This window comes from Geotrypetes seraphini, chromosome 7 (assembly GCF_902459505.1).
Source record: "Geotrypetes seraphini chromosome 7, aGeoSer1.1, whole genome shotgun sequence".
NCBI lineage: Eukaryota > Metazoa > Chordata > Amphibia > Gymnophiona > Dermophiidae > Geotrypetes > Geotrypetes seraphini.
Window position 1 is genome coordinate 54,381,852 of NC_047090.1, and position 20,054 is coordinate 54,401,905.

The 20,054-nt window shown below is 43.2% G+C and overlaps 1 protein-coding gene across 1 annotated transcript in view; it reads left to right on the forward strand.

Annotated features, from left to right (window-relative positions):
• The window catches only part of TTC38 (tetratricopeptide repeat domain 38), a 141,437-nt gene that overhangs the window by 44,913 nt on the left and 76,470 nt on the right, over window positions 1-20,054 (forward strand). Inside the window, exons 7-8 of the mRNA XM_033953228.1 lie at window positions 12,001-12,120; window positions 15,009-15,068. Coding sequence (XP_033809119.1) covers window positions 12,001-12,120; window positions 15,009-15,068 — 180 coding nt within the window. The remainder of the gene's footprint in view (window positions 1-12,000; window positions 12,121-15,008; window positions 15,069-20,054) is intronic.

Below are 20,054 nucleotides of genomic sequence, written 5' to 3' on the forward strand. Positions count from 1 at the left end.
ACTGTCGGATCCCGCCTGGCTATGTGATTTTGCTATGATGTGTGACATATGCGAGCATCTCGCCCAACTGAATCTGAAGCTGCAGAGACGCAAACAAGTCATCACGAAGATGTCTGACATGATCACAGCATTCCAGCGTAAACTTCAACTATGGAAGTCCCAACTGGAACAGGACAATCTTGCCCACTTTCCCGTTTGTTTGAGTATCTCAACCACTATTTCTGGTACTTTTCCTTGCAGTCGGCTGGCTACCAAAGTTAGCCATTTACTAAGTGAAATTTGAGCGGCGCTTCTCTGACTTTAGAACACAGCACTCAGGCTTTGACATCTTTGCCAATCCTTTTACAGTTGATGTCAACAATGTGCCCCATCACCTTCAGATGGAGATAATCGAGCTTCAGTCTGACAGTGGCCTGAAATCAAGGTTTCAGGATGTTGAAATTGAGGACTTCTACCCTCTACTGCCCCCTGACTCAATGCCAGAGCTCCGACTTCATGCTGCCCGTATTCTATCCATGTTCGGGAGCACCTATCTTTGTGAACAGATGTTTCAATAATGAATCTGAACAAAAACAAGCACAGATCACGCATTACCGATGACAACCTCCATGCTGTTTTGCGGGTTGCTACAGCCCAAGAAATAAAACCGAACATTGACTCATTGATACGGGGAAAACGGTGTCAGACATCTAGCCAGAAAACAAAACAATGAGCATTTTAGGTACATTCCAATATTACTGTTTTGCTTGATACCAATATTACTGTTTTGCTTGATAGCATGTGAGTTGGTTAACAGCACTGTTAAGGAAAAGATTGTTCCACTCATTTTAAATTCACATTTCTGGTTAACATAGTCAGTTTATGACTGTTCAGTAAACCATTCGGCCCGCGATTTAGGCTGGATTTTAGATTTTGGCCCCTTCTCTGATTGAGTTCGACACCCCTGGTCTAGATGAACACATGGCTAGTGTGCAGGATCATAAACCCAAGTCCTTGCCACAGCAGGCCCTGGTCCTCCTGAGGTCTGGGACTTTCTAGCTTTTGTCCCTCCTGTAGAGGCTCTTCAGGTCAAAGATCTTATAAGAACATAAGCAGTGCCTCTGCTGGGTCAGACCTGAGGTCCATCGTGCCCTGCAGGCCGCTCAAGCGGCGGCCCAAGAGGTTCAGGACCTGTGCAGTAATCCTCTATTTATACCCTTCTATCCCCTTTTCCAGCAGGAAATTGTCCAATCCTTTTTTAAACCGCAGTACCGTACTCTGCCCTATTATGTACTCTGGAAGCGCATTCCAGGTGTCCACCACATGTTGGGTAAAGAAGAACTTCCTAGCATTTGTTTTGAATCTGTCCCCTTTCAACTTTTCCAAATGCCCTCTTGTTCTTTTATTTTTTGAAAGTTTGAAGAATCTGTCCCTCTCTACTCTCTCTATGCCCTTCATGATCTTGTAAGTCTCTGTCATATCCCCTCTAAGTCTTCTCTTCTCCAGGGAAAAGAGACCCAGTTTCTCCAATCTCTCAGCAAATGAAAGATTTTCCATCCCTTTTATCAGACATGTCGCTCTCCTCTGAACCCTCTCGAGTAACGCCATATCCTTCTTAAGGTACGGCGACCAATATTGGACGCAGTATTCCAGATGTGGATGCACCATCGCCCGATACAACGGCAGGATAACTTCTTTTGTCCTGATTGTAATACCCTTCTTGATTATACCTAGCATTCTATGCGCTCTCTTAGCGGCCGCTGCACACTGTGCCGTCGGCTTCATTGTCATGTCCACCATTACCCCCAAGTCCCTTTCTTGGGTACTCTCATTTAATAACATCCCTCCCATCGTACAGTTGTACCTCGGGTTTCTGCTTCCCACATGCAATACTTTACATTTCTCAACGTTGAACTTCATCTGCCATCTTGTCGCCCATTCCCCTAGTTTGTTCAAGCCCCTTTGCAATTCTTCAAGTCCACTGCCACATGTGCGCACTGCTCCCCATACCTCTGTAATGTTCCTGGTGCAACCTGCTATCATTCTAGCATCGGCTCTTCCTCTGATGTCACTTCCTGGACTATTGCATGGACTTCAGGAAAGCAGTAAACATCTACCTCTTCCAATGAAAACAACCACATTCATATCCACATAAGCAGTCTATAAACCAAAGCAAATTGTCAAGTTGATACACCAAGCCCTTTCATAGGCGTCAGAACGGGGAGGGGGGACCACAGGGGCCGTGACCTCCCCAAAAATGGTATTCCTGCCATGTTCTGTGATCCCTGGTGGTCCAGAGGTGCAGCGGGCAGGAGCAAGCTTTCCGCGATTCTGCCTTGCTGCTAACCCGGTTTTTGACGGCTGCCAGAGTTCTCTTCAGTCGCGCGAGCCATTAAGGAAGCCACTCAATGCCAAAGCTTTTGAAAGTTATATGGTCAGCTCACCACTGTCTATTGGACCTATTATCTGAAACCACAGATGGCAGCAGAATCAAAAACTGACAAAACTACAAAGCACGGCTTAGTTGCTGATCTTCTGTTAATTTTCATAAACCATTTACATTTATAGTTATTATCAGCTTTTATAGCAGTCAGCCAAACAGTGGTTTAGTGGATCCTGGTGTCCTTAGTCTGCAGGGAGCCACCCTGCATCTACCCCTAAAAACAGTTCTGACTTAAGGCCCTTGGATGCTCCTCCACAGATCGGGGAGCTGCTTTTGGCTTTTCTGGAGAAATGGTTGGCTATCACCTCTGATTGCTGGGTCCTGGATATTCTTTGGGACGACTACAAACTTGAATTTTATCGGCCTCTTTCAGAGCTCTTTCTGGACTCCTTGGCGAGAAGGCCAGACAAGGCGACCTGGGTGGAGGCCACGGTCCAAAGGTAGCTGGATATGGTGCTCATAGAATCTTTCCCAGAGCCCCTCGGGCTCCAGCATATATTCGATATACTTCATCATGGCAAAGAGAGGCTCTGAAGACTGGAGACTGATCCTGGACCTCAAAGTGGTCAATGTGACCTTCAAGGTCCCCCACTTCAGGATGGAAATGGTGCGGTCGTTGATCGCCTCGATGATGCTGGGGGAATTCTTAGCTTCCCTGGACTTGATGGAGGCATATCTTCATATCCCCATTTTTCTGGAGCACTGGAAATATCTGATGTTCCATGTTCTGCAGCAACACTTCAAAATTGTGGCTTTGCCCTTCAGGTTGGTGATGATGCCCAGGATATTCACTGAGGTGATGGTAGTAGTGGCAGGATGTTAATAGTGGCAGCACACTTATGGAAACTTGGAATTAAAGTCCCTCAGTTAGAGTCTGAAGTGCATCAGGAGGTTTGCCAGGTCCTTCAGCTGCTTCAACGCCTAGGCTGGGAGATCAACTTTTGAAAGAGCCAGCTCTTTCCGACAGAGGACTTAGAATACCTGGGGGTACACTTTGCCATAGGGCAGAACAAGGTATTTCTGCCCTTCTCTTACCTGGAGGAATTGTGTCAGCTGATACATGCCTTCCTGGAGACTCCAGCTCTGAAATTCTGGCAGTTTCTGCAGGTCCTTGGGTCCATGGTTGTATTTGAGCCATCCTTTATACTATCTCTGTTGTCTTTTATTCTTCCAACACTCAATACCACATACAGTTCAGTCGCACAGAAGAACGTTTAAAGCGCCAATGGGGTATCAGATTACCCTCCGAGCCACATAGCTCTAAGGAGTTTTTTTTTTTTTTTTTTTAGTTCAATGATTTTATTGAATATTATAGGAATTATAAACAGAAAGCAGTTCAAACATATAGAATCATAATAAAAATCATGTATCAAATATTTGTATCTACAATCATTTGAATAAAACTAGATTAATGAAAAGGATCCAGAGTATCTGGAACTGCTTAGAAAAGGAACAGAAGAAGACAGAGAAGCAGGAGGGATAAGAAAAAGAGAGAGAAAGATAAAGGAAGAGAGAGAGAATGAGAAATAGAGAGAGATAGAGAGAGAGAAAGAGAGAGGCAGAAGTGTCTATAGAGCAGAACGAACATATGAGTCTAAGAATGGCCAAGGTGATTTGTTTCGTGTCAAGTTTGTGGAAGATCGAGAAAACAATTTCTTCTCATATGCATAAGATTCAAATTTGTGGTACATACTTAAAGAGTTCCACCAAAAAGTGTAGTCTAGTAATGAGGATGATTTCCAGTTTTTCAGAATATGCATTAGAGCTGTCACGAACATGGTGTCAATGAGTTTAGGCGGGCAATTTGATTGTGCAAAACATGGGTGTTGGGAACGAAGAATTATAATGTCCATGGAGATCACTTCTGAACATTTAGTGATAGATTTTATGGTGTCCCAAATACGAAGCCAAAAGGAATGAACCATATTGCAGTGGAAAAGCATGTGATCGAGAGTTCCGGGTGCTTTCAGACAGTTCCAACAGGTAGAATCTTGTTGTAGATTCGCTTTCCACTTACGATATGGAGTCCATACTGCATTCCACATAACAAAGTACATTGATTGTGAAACTCTGGATGATAAAAGAGGACGATTTGTGGAAGACCAGAAAAGTTCCCAATCTATTTCAGAAAGCATGGTTTTCAAAATAGAGTCCCAATGGTTCATAGATTGAGTTGAAAAAGTAAAGAAGTGATCTCTTAGTATACCATAAAAAAGAGATATTGTCTTACCCTTCATTAAAGCCAGAGTAGACCAATGACGAACAGTATGAATAGAGGTCATAAAATCAGGGCGGATATGTATATTATCTAATATTCCAGTAAGCATAAGCCATTGTGATCGTATAGAGGATGGGAGTGAGAATGTGGAACGGAAAATATCAAAGGGGACAAAAGAATTAGTGGAGATCAATTGATTAACAAACCACACACCCGCCCGCTGCCACCTTTTCCATGAGAGGGATCTTCCGTTGATCTGAATTTTAGAGTTATTCCAAAGGGACATGAGTGGGCCTTCATCAGCGTGAATTTCAGCTGCTGCATCTAATAGGCGTAAAGCATGCTGCGTTGCACATAATAAAGAATACCTTCTCAAGTGTCTAGGTATTGACACTGTAAGAAAGCACGAGACGTGTAGTGGTGTACATAAAAAGCGTTCCATTTCAAACCATGCTGGTTGATCTTGAGGGTTCGAATCAACTATCCACTGAGCTCCATATTTGGCTAATGATGCAATATAATAGTAATAAAAATCTGGTAGATTTAGGCCGCCATTAATCTTAGAGGCCTTCAGCTTGGCGAGAGCAATACGAGGTTTTTTCTTGTTCCAAATAAATTCAGAAATTTTCATATTAAGCCAATGTAAGAATTTTTTCCGGCATAAAAGGGGAAGCATAGAAAGAATGTAATTAATTTGTGGAGCCAGAGTCATTTTAATGGAGGCTATTCTACCCCACCAGGACAGATAAAGCGGAGACCAACGCGTTGTAGTATTTAAAATTAAATTTTTGATTTTGGATATGTTAAGATCCTGAGCATGATCTGGATCTTTATGAATTAGGATTCCCAGATATTTCACAGCTCCTTGTGACCATGGAAAAGAGAAGTGAGCTAGATCTGAGAAGGAAATATGGTCATTAAGAGGAAAGATCTCCGACTTCTCCCAATTGACAGAGTATCCCGAGAGGCGAGAATATTGGGAAACTATGTAAATGAGATGGGGTAGAGAGAAAAGGGGATCTCTGAGAAAGAGGAGAACGTCATCGGCATAAGCTGCCAATTTAATGTCTCGATTGGATGAGGGAATACCTTTTATTAGGGAACACTGTCGGATAGCAGATAATAAAGGTTCCAATGCTAGATCAAATAATAATGGTGAAAGGGGACAGCCTTGACGGGTACCTCTGTAAAGGGAAAATCTATTAGAGAGAGAGTTATTAATCAGGATACGGGCCATGGGTTGACGATATAATGTTTCTATCCAATTTGTGAAAAAGGAACCAAAGTTGTACCATTTCAGTACTCGGAATAAGAAAGGCCACTCCACTCGGTCAAAGGCCTTTTCAGCATCGATGGCCAGGCCAATCACAGGCTCAGACATTGTTTTAGCGTGAGCATTTATATGATGAAATAAACGTATATTATCTCCTATATATCTTTGTTTAATGAATCCTGTTTGATCTTTATGTATGAGGGTTGGGATCACTGTGTTAAGTCTTAGTGATAAAATTTTCGCCATGATTTTGTAATCCAAATTGAGGAGAGAGATAGGACGAAAATTTTTAACCATAGTAGCATCTCTATCTGGCTTGGGAATAACTACAATGGTGGCTTCAGTGAAGTTAAATTGTTTGTCCGGAGTGGAGTGGAGGAAATCATAATATGTTAGAAGTTGAGGTGCTAAGAGAGCTCGGAAACTTTTAAAAAACTCACCAGTAAAACCATCTGGTCCAGGGGCTTTCCCAGCGGGTAAGGAGGATATAGCAGTCTCAATCTCGTTTGTAGTTATAGGAGCATCTAGTTTTGTTTTAGTAGATTCCGATATAGTCGGATGATTTAAAGAAGCAAGAAAAGAATCTATGTCCGAATCAGGGGCCGAAGACTCAGAATGATATAGGGCAGTATAAAATTTTTCAAATTGGGAGGAAATCAACGATCTGGTTCTTACTAATTGTCCTGATGGGTCTTGAATAGCTGAGATGTGTAGACGTTTTGATTTGGTTTTGAGATATCTAGCTAAAGGGCGACCTATGAGATTATCTCCCATATAGTGACCAGAAGTTGAAATAAAGATATCTCGTCGAGCCGTGCAAGAGACCAAAGTATTATATTCATATTTAAGGTTTTGAATACGTTGGAATAAGGATGGATCATGTAAATGAGTAGACATATGTTGTAATTCTAGGTTTTTAATAGAAATTTCCAATTCTTTTTCTTTTTGCATGGATTGTTTCTTTTTCCAAGAAGCAAGCTTAATCAATTCACCTCTGAGAGAAGCTTTGTAGGCTTCCCAGACGATAGAAGGACAAATTTCTGGATCTTTTGTATTAAGTTCGAAGAATTCTGTAGTAAAGGATTTGATTTTGTCCACTATTATCTCATCTAAGAGTAAGGTATTGTTAAGTCGCCAAGAAGGAGATTCCTCATATTTTCCCGGAGGCCATTCCTTACTATTTTTGTTGTGTTTCTTTTCTTCTTTTTCTTATCTTTAGTCTTACTTTTTATCTTTAATCTATATATAAATAGTTTCATAAATATTTTCTTTCAATAATTAAATATTTAACTTAGCTTAGCTTTTCAGCCATTGTTGTAAATCCCCTCAGCCAACGCGTTTCGCTCTCTTTCTCAAGGCAGTGGGGAGGCTGAAAAACAAAAACAAACTACTGTTAATATTAAGCCCATATAGTCCCTGCCCTATACTCACTAGCGGCAAGAACCTCTCTTACCTATTTCATTGCACATCACTTATACAGCCGTCGGCTCTCCAAAGATGGCCGCGGCGTTCTGATTCTGGACTGAAATACTCCCACTCCAATGACGTCACATCTGGACACCCGGGAATTTCAAAATCTATCAGATACTAATGTTGGTTTAAATCTTTTCAATTCTTAAATTTGTTTAAACTCCCCCCGTTTCAAAATCATACCTATTCTAGCTTAAAGGTCTCCCTGTGCTAGCTAATCGGATGTTTCATTAAGTCCTCCAGGGACCATAGAATTCAATTTGAACATCCATTTTAGTTCCCGCAGGTTAAGCCTACGTTCAGTATTACCTCCCTCCCACCCTACTACAATTTGATCTAATACTTGCCATTTCAAATCTTGAAGGGTGTGCCCATGGTTATAATCATAGATGTGGTCTCCTGTGCGAAGGGCCACCTGCGCCCACTGCAGAATTTGCTTATTTCCTGCTGGAGTCCGCATAGGTATTTATTGCATGCCCAGCTCCCCTGGATGGTGGAGACTTGGTACAGTCTGGCCTGGTGGTTGAATCCTTCATCTCTGTTAGTGCAGGCTGCATCTTCCTATAGCACAGTTTTCAGATTTATTGTGTTTTCTAACCTGTTTACATTGTTTATGATTGTTATAAAATTTCATGTTATAAACAGATTAGACTTGTATGTCAGGGAGTTTCCCCATACCCCTCCCTTTTATCTATGTTTTCTATAGGTGTCTGCTCTTGCATGAACTGGAGACCAGAGGGCAGTCCTGAGGAAAAAGGGGAGCGTCTGAAAAAATTATGTAAGTGGGGCTTCCTACATGCAGTCTTGCAACATGGGATGCACAACCCACTTGTCCAGGAATAGAGCGTGGATTTACAAGAAAGAAGATTAGCAAAGGTAAGAACTTTTGTTTCTATAAAGACTGTGTCTGAATTAAAGAAAGCATGGGACAGGCATGTGGGATCTTTAGGTACATCAAAAAGCAGAAAACCAGTGAGAGAATCTGGGACCGATGGATGATTAAGGAACAAAAGGGGCACTTAGGGAGGATAAGGCCATAGCGGAGAAACTGAATGAATTCTTTACTTCGGTCTTTACGGAAGAAGATGGAAGAGATCTACCTGAACCGGAAATGGTTTTCAAGGGTGGTGATAGGAGGAATGGAAAGAAATCTTGGTGAATCTGGAAGATGTACTAAGCCAAATCGACAAGTTAATCAGCAGAAATTCTCTTAGAAGGAAAAGTCGGGTTTACATAGAAATTAAACTACACTCGAATAATTATTTAACAGGGTGAAATGAGTTTTTTAAAATAAGTTTGGGAAATATACTGTATGTAAATAAGCTAAAAAAATTAGACGCAAGTAAAGTGCTTTGTAAATTTATTGCACTCTATATTTGAAATTATTTCAAGGAATGTAAATAATTTAGAAGTTGTTAAAAATATTCTCCAAGAAATTGTTAAAATAACTCTCTTAAGAGCATGTCCCTGCTGGCCAGTTACAATCTTAATACTTGTAATAACATCTCTATAACATAATCACTAGGTAAAATATAAGACGCCAGATGTAACCTAAATTTGTATGGAGAGTCCTTTTAAATTAACAGTCCCCCAAAAAACTGATATCCTGGAGTTTTCCTGCTTGCTTGTACATCTTCATTGCTTGTACATCTTCATTTCCTGCTTGCTTGTACATCCTTTCTTGCGATGACTTTCTTTTCTTGTGATCTTCTTTGTAAACTTATCGTAAATAAAATAAATGGAAAGAAACTATCTTCCCCTAAACCTGCTTGACTGGATACCTATTGTATGCTGTGGAATTCTCACTAATAAAATGAAATTAAATCTATTTGCCCTTTCTAAGATATACTAGCTATACCTTAATTTTTGTTCCCTGATTTCATTAAAGGAGAGATAGAATCTTGTGGACTGCTCTGGAATCGTCTCTGAAACATTTTCATTCTGTCACAAACATTACAGAGTAATGGGAATAAACCTCTAGGCTCCTTTTTCTCTTTTTGCTTACAACAGTATCACTGCAATCACACTGCTTTGAAACCCCTGGAAGAACTTCTTCCCTAGGTTTTCAATCGCTCTAAACACTCCTGGGTACTACCCCAGCTCTTCTTTCAACTTTCCTACCCACTGAGAGACTCAATAAAAACACTACAGACCTTCACACTTTAGCCACTAGCATACTGGCTTCCTTAACCCAGTCAACTATTCTCATGTAATTCTATAAATTCACTTTCTTAGCCAGAAACCTCGTCTACACACAGCAGCACTTCAATAAGCTTCTCTCCCTTTTCACAGTATCAGCTACTTTCCCCTAACTAACTTGAAACACACACAGCCAGCCTCTTCTGCCAGTTGCTGCAACTACATTTTTTTTAAACAGTTTTTTTAAAATGACCTCAGAGGTGGCTTCCTAAAATACTGTAGATGACACGTGCAGCCCAGAATTCCCAAAGCTGCAGAGCCAGGCACACAGCTAGTGCTGCCCGATTCAGAGAAAAATAATTCGATTCAATTCACCCTATTGAATCGATTTTTCGATTCGATTCACTGTTAATGACACAGCTTTTTAAGTTTAAACATTTTATTTAACCAAGGCAATATCATATCAAAAATTCCCAGCTTCCATCCCCAGCCCCCCAGACTCAACAGCCCCCCTGCCGATTTCAGCTTCCATCCCCAGCCCCCCTGCCAATTTCAGCTTCTATCCCCAGGCCCCAAGACTCACCAGCCCCCCTGCCGATTTCAGCTTCCATCGCCAGCCCCCCTGCCGATTTCAGCTTCCATCGCCAGCCCCCTGCCGATTTCAGTTTCCATCCCCAGCCCCCTGCCGATTTCAGCTTCTATCCCCAGGCCCCAAGACTCACCAGCCCCCCTGCCGATTTCAGCTTCCATCCCCAGCTGATTTCAGCTTCCATCCCCAGGCCCCAAGACTCACCAACCCCCCTGCCAATTTTAGCTTCCATCCCTAGCCCCCCTGCCAATTTCAGCTTCTATCCCCAGCCCCCAAGACTCACCAGCCCCCATTCCGATTCATTTACTTACTGGACTGGATATTAAATCGCGGGGAAGAGAGAAGAAATGCGGGGAAAGAGCCAGCCAAAAATAGTATTTGCTGCTGCCGAGGTCTGCTGCACGAGGTACGCTCGCTCGCCGATTGACTCTCCCACTCTTTCATTTCTTCCGATGTACCTTCCAGATTCGCAAAACCGGAAGTTACATTAAATGGGTAGAGTCCGGCGGCCGGCAGCCGACAGCGTGAAATATCCCGAACTCATCTTGCAGCTGAATTGGCAAGTCCGGTTTTTAACAAAAACGAACCGATTCGAATCAATTCACTTGATTTGAATCAGTGAACCGATGTGAATCGGGCAGCACTACACACAGCTTTTAGATAAATTTTAAATATTTGTAACCACTGGATACAGTAAGATGGATTTCAATTGATCTAGATCAGCAGTCTCAAACTCAAACCCTTTGCAGGGCCACATTTTGGATTTGTAGGTACTTGGAGGGCCGCAGAAAAAAAAATGTCTTATTAAAGAAATGAGAACTTTACATGAAGTAAAACTCGTTATAGTTTATAAATCTTTCCTTAATTGCTTCTGATAATTTCAGCTATAAACAGCTGAAAGCAGTGCAATATGCAGAAAGTGAAAAACTATCAAAGTATCAACTGCAAGAGACAAGATTTTGGACCAACTATTTTGAGGCCCTCAGTATTATAAAGAATGATTCTTTATGGAAAACTTGTGCCTTAAGTGTCCGGCGGTTACGTCCGCAACTGCCTTCAGCTCTCTCACCTCCTCCATCACCAGACACACGCACAAGCTGCATTGCCTCCAATGGTTACCTTACGTTCTGGAATGTTGCCCGCCTCACTGCTGTAACCTCACACAAGCACTTTCCTGCGTCTGCACGTGATTGGACTCCACCTCACAATTGCGTACAGATGCAGGAAAGCACTTGCGTGAGGTTTACAGCGACCGCCGAACACTTAAGGCACAAGTTTTCCATAAAGAATCATTCTTTATAATAGTATCTGGCGAGCTGCATGTTTGAGATCACTGATCTAGATGGTAACGAATGAAAGTTGTAATACCTAGTAAGGTGGTTTCTGTACTGTGATGTTGTTGGAAGCCAGATTGGTTAGGACGAAGTACATATGTTTTTGTAATGAAGTTTGCAAACTAAGAATGAACAACGAATTCTGCTATTTTGGTGACAAAAATAGGTTAGTGATAAGTTGGTAATTTGTATGATTGGTGATAGGGAGGGATGAGTTCTTGTGATCTTAGGACAAATAATGGCAGTTTTTCAAGGCCTGTGAAGCATGTCCTATTGAGAGACTTAACAGCACCCCGTGATCCTATTCCCTCGTTAAGCACCAAAACAAATTGTTAAATTCATGCAGTTGATAGTTCAGGCCGTCTGACCTTTTCCCTCACTTCCACGGTCTATATTCTCATACAGTGCTGCACTTCCATCTTAGAAATGCTGTTATGTTCACATGCTTTGCCTACATCGTAAAATAAGACATGTTCACATGCTTTGCTTACTTCATAAAATAAGACATCCTTCCTTTTCATCTTGCATTAACCGTTTGCTTTTATTCTCTTTTAGGCTTTGGCTGTAGACCGCAAGGATGCCTGGTCTGTCCATACCATAGCTCATGTGCATGAAATGAAAGCAGAAATTGAAAAAGGATTGAAGTTTATGCAGAAAACCGAAAATGAGTGGAAGGTACATCTCACCATGAGCCTATCAAACTAAACTGCAATACCTCCTCAAAGTCTAGCTAGGCGTTGATAGGTGCTATTAAATTAGGCCAGGAAATCCCTGGCCTAAGGCACCAGCGCCTAAGTCCAGTTAGGTACCACTAAGCTTGATTATATAAGCAAAATCGCAAACTTGCACAAAGATATCAAAATAATGTAAACCAAAGTCAGACCTCCACTATATATATGTTCAAATCACAATAGTTCCTCAGAATGCCACACAATAAAGTAGCCGTCCTCACTGGAACATTTTTTTGTGAATATTGAACTAATGTGCAACTTCTTGTTATGTCTTGTAATAAGTTATAAAAATGTATAAAGTGTCAGTGCATTATTTATAAAGCATAATGGTCTCTATAGTTCTATTTAGTGCATAGTAAATAACTTAGCTTTAAACCGGGTATGCCTCATTCCCCACCGATGCGTTTCAAAATTTTCTTCAGGGTTGGGGACAGAGAGAGCAGAACTATCCGGATTTTTAGCAAACATAGAGACTTAGCGTTTGCTAAAAATCCGGATAGTTCTGCTCTCTCAGTCCCCAACCCTGAAGAAAATTTTGAAACGCGTTGGTGGGGAATGAGGCAGACCCGGTTTAAAGCTAAGTTATTTACTATGCACTAAATAGAACTATAGAGACCATTATGCTTTATAAATAATGCACTGACACTTTATACATTTTTATAACTTATTACAAGACATAACAAGAAGTTGCACATTAGTTCAATATTCACAAAAAAATGTTCCAGTGAGGACGGCTACCACACTACTTTATTGTGTGGCATTCTGAGGAACTATTGTGATTTGAACATATATATAGTGGAGGTCTGACTTTGATTATATAAGCGACACTTAGTGGTTGATTGATAATCATGCCATGCGGCGCCGTTTATAGAATCAAGCCCTAAATGACCAAGATTAAAGACTCTAAATTGTCTACATACTTAGTGGTAATTTACAGGGAAAGATTAGAATAGCCTTACTGGGTCCAGCTAGCCCAGTAGCCCATCCCTACGGTGGCCAATCCAAGTCATTAGTACCTGGAAAAAACTCAAAGAGTAGCAACATTCTATGCTACCAATCCTGAGCAAGCAGTGGCTTCCCTCATGTCTGTCTCAATAACAGACTATGGACTTTTCCTCTAGGAAATTGTCCAAACCTTTCTTAAAATCAGATACGCTATTCGCTCTTACCACATCCTCTGGCAACGCATTCCAGAGCTTTGATCATTGGCGAAAAATAGAACTAGCTTGCCTGTACACTATAATCAAAAGTCACTCTGTTACTTTTGATAATGAATATGGTATTAGTAAATGAAGATGTTTTTATTGTATAACTTTATATTGAGACTTAGAGGGTGCAAGTCTCACATTGCATTAGAGGCTTACCGAAACCAAATCTGCAGTTGAAATCTGTGGCTTGGTTTCAGCTGGATCTGAAAATTTGACCCCAACCTGTTGCTACTTCAAGACCACTCACACATCAGCTCCACTTGCCCTCCCCTCCCTGCCCCCATAGGCCCTACCTGGGCCTATCTTCTAAAATCCCTTGTAGTCTAGAGGCTTCTTTGTGGCAGGAGCATTCCACGTTGTTCTTACCCCCGGTGGCTTTGTGTTCAAACTGGTGCAAGCATTGGAGTAGCGAGGGTGAGAGTTGCCCGGGATGGTGGCTCTCCGCCCCCACCCAACCCCCATCTGCTCCTTACCCGCACGTGCACTCCCTGTCCCTCGTTAATGTTCGTGGTGCAAGCAGAAACACCAACCTGCTGCTCATACCAGCATTGGTTCTTCCTCTGACATCACTTCTTAGGTGTGGGTCTAAGAAGTGACATCAGAGGAAGAACCAATGCTGGTATGAGCAGCAGGTTGGTGTTTCTGCTTGCACCACAAACATTAACGAGGGACAGGGGAAGGGAAGAGTTGCACTTATGCAGTAGTGGTGGTGGTGGGAGTGGAGAGGAAGGCATGTGCTGGTGTCCCCACGAAGATGGCACCTGGTCGGACCACCCCCCTGTCCTCCCTTGACTATTCCACTGGGTACAAGAGTGCTGTGGAAGGTCATGGCTGCCATTTTGGAATTGGGAATGGCATGAGCAGTCTTGTGATGGTGGTATGGACACATTTTCAGCTCTGAAACACGAACCTGACTTTTGGGTCTATTTTGATGCCAAATCTAAAATCGAAATTCTGTTCGCCTCTACAACACATTTGTGCATTTCTCTCTCAGCGATTTATATAAAATGTTATTATTATCATATTGTAATTTTTCGCTGTATTTTTTGTAATACGTGACCTTTTCCTAACAGGTCCTCTCAGAAATTTCTTAGCAAACTGTATAACCTATATTTGCGCTCAGCAAACTGTATATTTACATTTTCGCTTTCTTAAAATCTCTGCACTCTGTATTTCCTCTGATCATCCGCATATTGTAACTCGCTGAATGTTCAGCTACCTTGATTGTAAACTGCCTAGAAGTCGCAAGATTGTGGCGGTATAGAAGAATAAAGTTATTATTATTATTAGAAGAATAAAGTTATTATTAAGGATGCATCTAACACTACAGTAGCTTTGATATGAACATCATGTTTCCTTCCCTAGCAGCTAAGAATATATAGCTGCTATGGAAGGGAAACATGGGATTCTTTGTGATGTTCATATCAAAGCTATTGCAATGCTAGATGCAACTTTGGTGAAGAATGCAGAAATGTGAAACTTGCATCCTCCAAGTCTTAATATATCAAAATTCTGCATTAAACCTTAACCTTGTTTTCATATCAGGATAAACAGCCGAAATCCCAGGATAGGAACCCTGTGAGAAGAAAATTAATTTGTTTAACATTTCTCATCCATTTTACAGGATTGTGACATGCTTACTTGCCATATTTTTTGGCACTGGGCTCTCTATTTCATTGAAAAGGTACAGTGCAAAGTGACTATGCAGAATGTTATGATTGTGATTGCTTTGGGTCAATAAAAAAAATTGTAGGTGATATCTTTTTATTGGATTAACTTTGTGTAAACAAATTGAAACAAAAAAAGCAACACCTGGTAGCTAACATAAGACCCAATGGGGGAAGGCCAGTGGCATCAGAGCCATGGTGATAGAGAGGTTACAGTGCCACAGTCATAGCCAGATGAAGCTGGAATCATGAAAAAGGAACATGATGTCTGAATGTGGATGTAGCAGAGGCTGCTTTCTGGAGTAAGCAGCATGGGCTTGGGAAATCTGGGCTGCCACTGGAAACTGAGATCGGGTCTGTCATTTGGACTGTGCTAAACATCAGGAAGGGATAGGTAGAGGCAGAGAGGAATATCAACTGACAGAGCATATCTGTACAAGATATTGTGCTACACTGTAGCTCAGTGTTTCTAAATTCCACGCTGCACGTAAGTAGCTGACCCAGAAACCTTCTCTCCGACATCAGAGGGAAGACTTGTGAGTCAGCCATGTGCAGCATGTGAATCGCCACCTGCACCTTCCCTGCAAGGAGATGCTGCTGAAGACTGAAGGAGCGAGTGCGGCTCGAACAAGAACTGGGTCGGCTTTGGGGGCGGGCGGGCAGGGTGGCAGGGATCCCTGGCAGCAGCAGGAAGGCAGGATCCCCGGGGGCAGCTGCGGCTTCTACAGACGGGCGGCTACTTATGTGCAACTACTTACGTGCAGGGAGGGAAGCACAAACTTGACACAGATGGAAGGGAGGGGGCATTAACATGGGACACAGAAGGGAGGGAGGAATGTAGCACATAGGGAAAGGAAGAAAGAAGAGAGAGAGATGCATGGGGGAGAGAAGGATGAGAGGGAGGAATGTTGGACATAGTGATGGAGGGAGAGATGTGGCATTATGCTGGAGAGGGGTGATAGAAGGAGAAATGGGCATGGGGCTGGTGGGCAGTGGTGAAAAATGCTTCACATGATCCAGGGGATGAGAAAGGGAGAAATGTTGGATGTGATAGTAGAGGGGGTGGAAGAGATGCCTGGATCTCTCAAGACAGATGGACAGAGAGAGGGAGACTTGTTGCCAATAGGGGTGGAGGAGAAAGTTGGACTCATGGAGGAACAGAGAGAGATGTTGGTTGGGGAAGGGAATGAAGTCCAGAGGAGAGGAAGTGTGCAGGAGGCAGAAAGTGTTAGAGTGAGAGATGGATGGGGAGGGCAGAAAGGAGGGAAGAAAAAGTGTCACACAGGGGAAGGGGGAGAGGGCAGAGAGTAAAAGTTGAACTTGAATATAAATGATAATTAACATTTTCTGTACATAAGATGTGCTTTGTGTTTTTTTAATTTTGTGGTTACCATTATATATTAAGATTATATTGTGTGTATATTGTGACAGGGAAGAGCCTGTCAGCAGTTTAAACCCAGCTTTAAACCCTGCCTTGCAAAGGCTGGCCCCTATTCCTAAGCCCAGGAAGCTGCCTAATAATCCTGTACCTATCACCAAGAGCCAACAGGCAGGGCAAGGCAGAGAGAGAAGGGCAGAAACCATAACATCTGGTTTAGGGCACTATAATCCCTTTTATAATACCTTGGGCAAATCTCCAACAAAACCTCTAGCAAAGAAAACCAGCACAGGCATGGTTAATGAGAGGGGTGTGGCTGGCAAGCAGGACGAACCCAGAGGCAGAGTGGGATTAAGCTTGCAGCATAAAATGAGCACAGGTGGAAACACTGGGGAGGAGATTGGGAAGAAGACTGCAGGGGAGAACACTCGGGAGAAGACTGCAGGGAGGAATGCAGGGGAGAGACATGCCGTACTAAGCAGGAAAGAGCCTGCTAAGAGTTCTCTGTCCCAGACCCTAGCTAAAGCACAGCTGGTCTTACAGCCCTCCCGAGCTAACAGACTTCTGATTCCTAAGCAGAAGTGCAGGGGAGTAGAAAGACTTCCAGGGCAGGGCTGGCCGTTAGCTGTCCCTGAAGGGAGTTCTTACCCTGTCTCAGAAAGCGGAGATTCCCTAATGGAATTAGAGGGAGAGCTATCTGAAAGCAGTGAGATGGAGTGCAGTCTCGTAGTATGGGATCTCCTGGAGAATCACAGTTAACAAGGTATGAATGGGGGAGGGGAATGAAAGTGAATGTATCTTTGTGTAGCGTTCTTTCTCCCGTAGCAGAACTGTGAGCATGTGTGAATGAATCACTTAGAGCCTGAGAGGGAGGCCATGTAGATAAAGGGAAGGAGGTGAGAACCTTTAATTAACTTCCCCTAGAAGTGTAACGGAACTCAGAGACCTGACATTGTGTAACCCTGAAGCAGGGAACTTTCGGGAGGGGACTTATACCAGTCATAAAAGGTTGGGTTATATAAAGTTCCCTAGCCCCTACCCAGGAGCATAGGGTAGTGGGGGGCATTGGACTTCGGGTGGGTTAGGTCACAGAGCTTCCTGAAGTATTTCCAAACAAAAGGAGCAAAATTAAGGAGAAATCGTTTTGGTTTATTTTTTTGGCTTTTCTGCCTGGGTAGCAGGCTGGACTGTGTTGTAAGGAAGAAACCTTGTGAAGTATGTTTTGTTTTAAGTCTCCTCATACCAGAGGGACTACTGGAACCCTAGTGCGGTGAACTAGGGGTAATAAAGATAAAAGCTGAACTTTACCAAGAACGCAGTCTCCACTAATTATTCTACTGCTTATCCAGTGGGAGTCCTCCTGGGAGCGCTCCGTCCTTACGCCTGGGGTGGGAGCCGGGTTGCCAGCGCTAGGCTTACCCCCGGCCCCGCCACAATATGAAAAATGAATGGAAGAAATTGCATTACATTTAGTACTATTATTATGGGGGTGGGGTCTGGGGCGGTGCCTGGGTGGGGTGGGGTTCCCAATTCAAAGAAGCTCAAACTAAGGAAATACAAGTCTCATTCTGTAAAAAATTGTCAAATACAAATCTTATTCTATAAAAATTTATCAAATAAATTTTGAACAGTTTTCTAAAATGTTGATAAGATACAGCACTCTAGTTATCAACTGGCTAAACTCTTTATCTCTGATTGCTGCTTGAAATGAAAGTAACTATTGAAGTATTTTTTGTATCGACTGAAGGAAAAGCAAAAATTAAAAATTGTTGAGAACATTTTGAAAGGGCCAATATAAAATAATCCACCAAATAATCTCCTATAAGACCATATAGCATCTTATAACACAGTAGTCCAAATTTAAAGATAACTCTAGCCTCAATTGGAAGCCAGAGCAACCTATAATAATATGGGGTTAAAAATTAACCTTACTTCTGTATTTTGGATCAATTGCAGGCTATAGAGATTTTTTTGGAGACCTGCATAATAAATATTACAGTAGACTGCACTAATAATTTAAAGGAAGAGGTGTCAAAATAAGATCTTTTAGTGTGCAACTTCCACAATGTATAGAAACATTTTCGGACCAAGTAATTGGTATGTTACATGAAGCATCTAGTCAAGCAACTACCTGCTTTTCAGAAATATCTTCCATCTCATCAAAAAACTCAATTCATGTACATTTTTCTCAACCTTTATTTAACTAAGACAGCACATAGTTCAGTCTGCTTATGATGTCTTTTAATTGTCCTCCAGAGTGTCTTCTATGTCTGTAGCCATGAGGAGATTAGCAAGGCTCAGAATTGCTGACATAGATGTTAACTTTCAGGACAGACTGGCAATAATCCGTGTCTTGGGGATGAGCTTTTTGGAGACTCAATTGTGAATGCCACTCAAAAACTCTCTGCTCATGAGTAGTCTTGGGATTCTTTACTCAAGCCTAAACCCAATCCATCCACTTCTAGGCCTTATAAGCCGCCTTCTAACTAGAGAGCTGCACGGGAATGGGGACAACGGGAATCCCGTGGGACCCGCGGGGATCCCGTGGGGATGCCCCCTAGGGTCGCGGGGATCCCGTGGGGACGCCCCCTAGGGTCGCAGGGATCCTGTGGGGACGCACCTCGTGCTCTCGGGGTTCCAGCGGAGTTCAATGCCTTTCCTACCTGCCCTGCTGCGAGGCCTCATCTTCCATTTCCTGCCTGCCCTGCTGCAGCACACATAGCCAATCGAAAGTCTTCCCCGATGTCAGCACTGACGTCGGAGGGAGGGCTTAAGCAAAGCCCTCCCTTCCTCCGATGTCAGCGCTGACATCGGGAAGACTTCCGGTCGGCTGTGTGTAGCAGGGCAGGTAGGGAAAAGGCAGTGGCGAACCAAAGGGGGGGAGGTCCGCCCTGGGTGCAGCCATGGGGGGGGAAGTGTGCACAGCCGGTCAGGTCCCCTTACCTTTGTGGCGCTTCCCCCGACCGACCGACAACAGACCGGCCGACAAACCTCCCTGCCCTGTAGCCGCTAATCTAAATTACCTTCTTACAGCAGCTTCAATACTCCAGCTGCTGTAAGAAGGTAATTTAGATTCGCGGCTACAGGGCAGGGAGGTTTGTCTGACCGGGCCTGTTCTGTTGTCGGTCGGGTGGGGAAGCGCCACAAAGGTAAGGGGCAGGGAGGGAGAAAGGGAGGAAAGGTGGAGTGGAGAAGAAAGACGCTGAAAGGACATGGGGAAGACAGGAGGGGGGAGAAGGACTCTGAAAGCACATGGGGAAGACAGAGGGGGGAGAAGAACGCTGAAAGCACATGGGGAAGACAAAGGGGTGGAGAAGGACGCTGAAAGCACATGGGGAAGACAAAGAGGTGGAGAAGGACGCTGAAAGGACATGGGAAGACGGGGGGAGAAGGACGCTGAAAGGACATGGGGAAGACGGGGGAGAAGAATGCTGAAAGGACATGGGGAAGACAGAGGGGGGAGAAGGACGCTGAAAGGACATGGGAAAGATGGGGGAGAAGGACACTGAAAGCACATGTGGAAGACAGAGGGGGGAGAAGGATGCTGACAGGACATGGGGAAGATGGGAGGGGGAGAAGGACGCTGAAAGGAAATGGGGAAGAGAGAATGGGGAGAAGACACTGG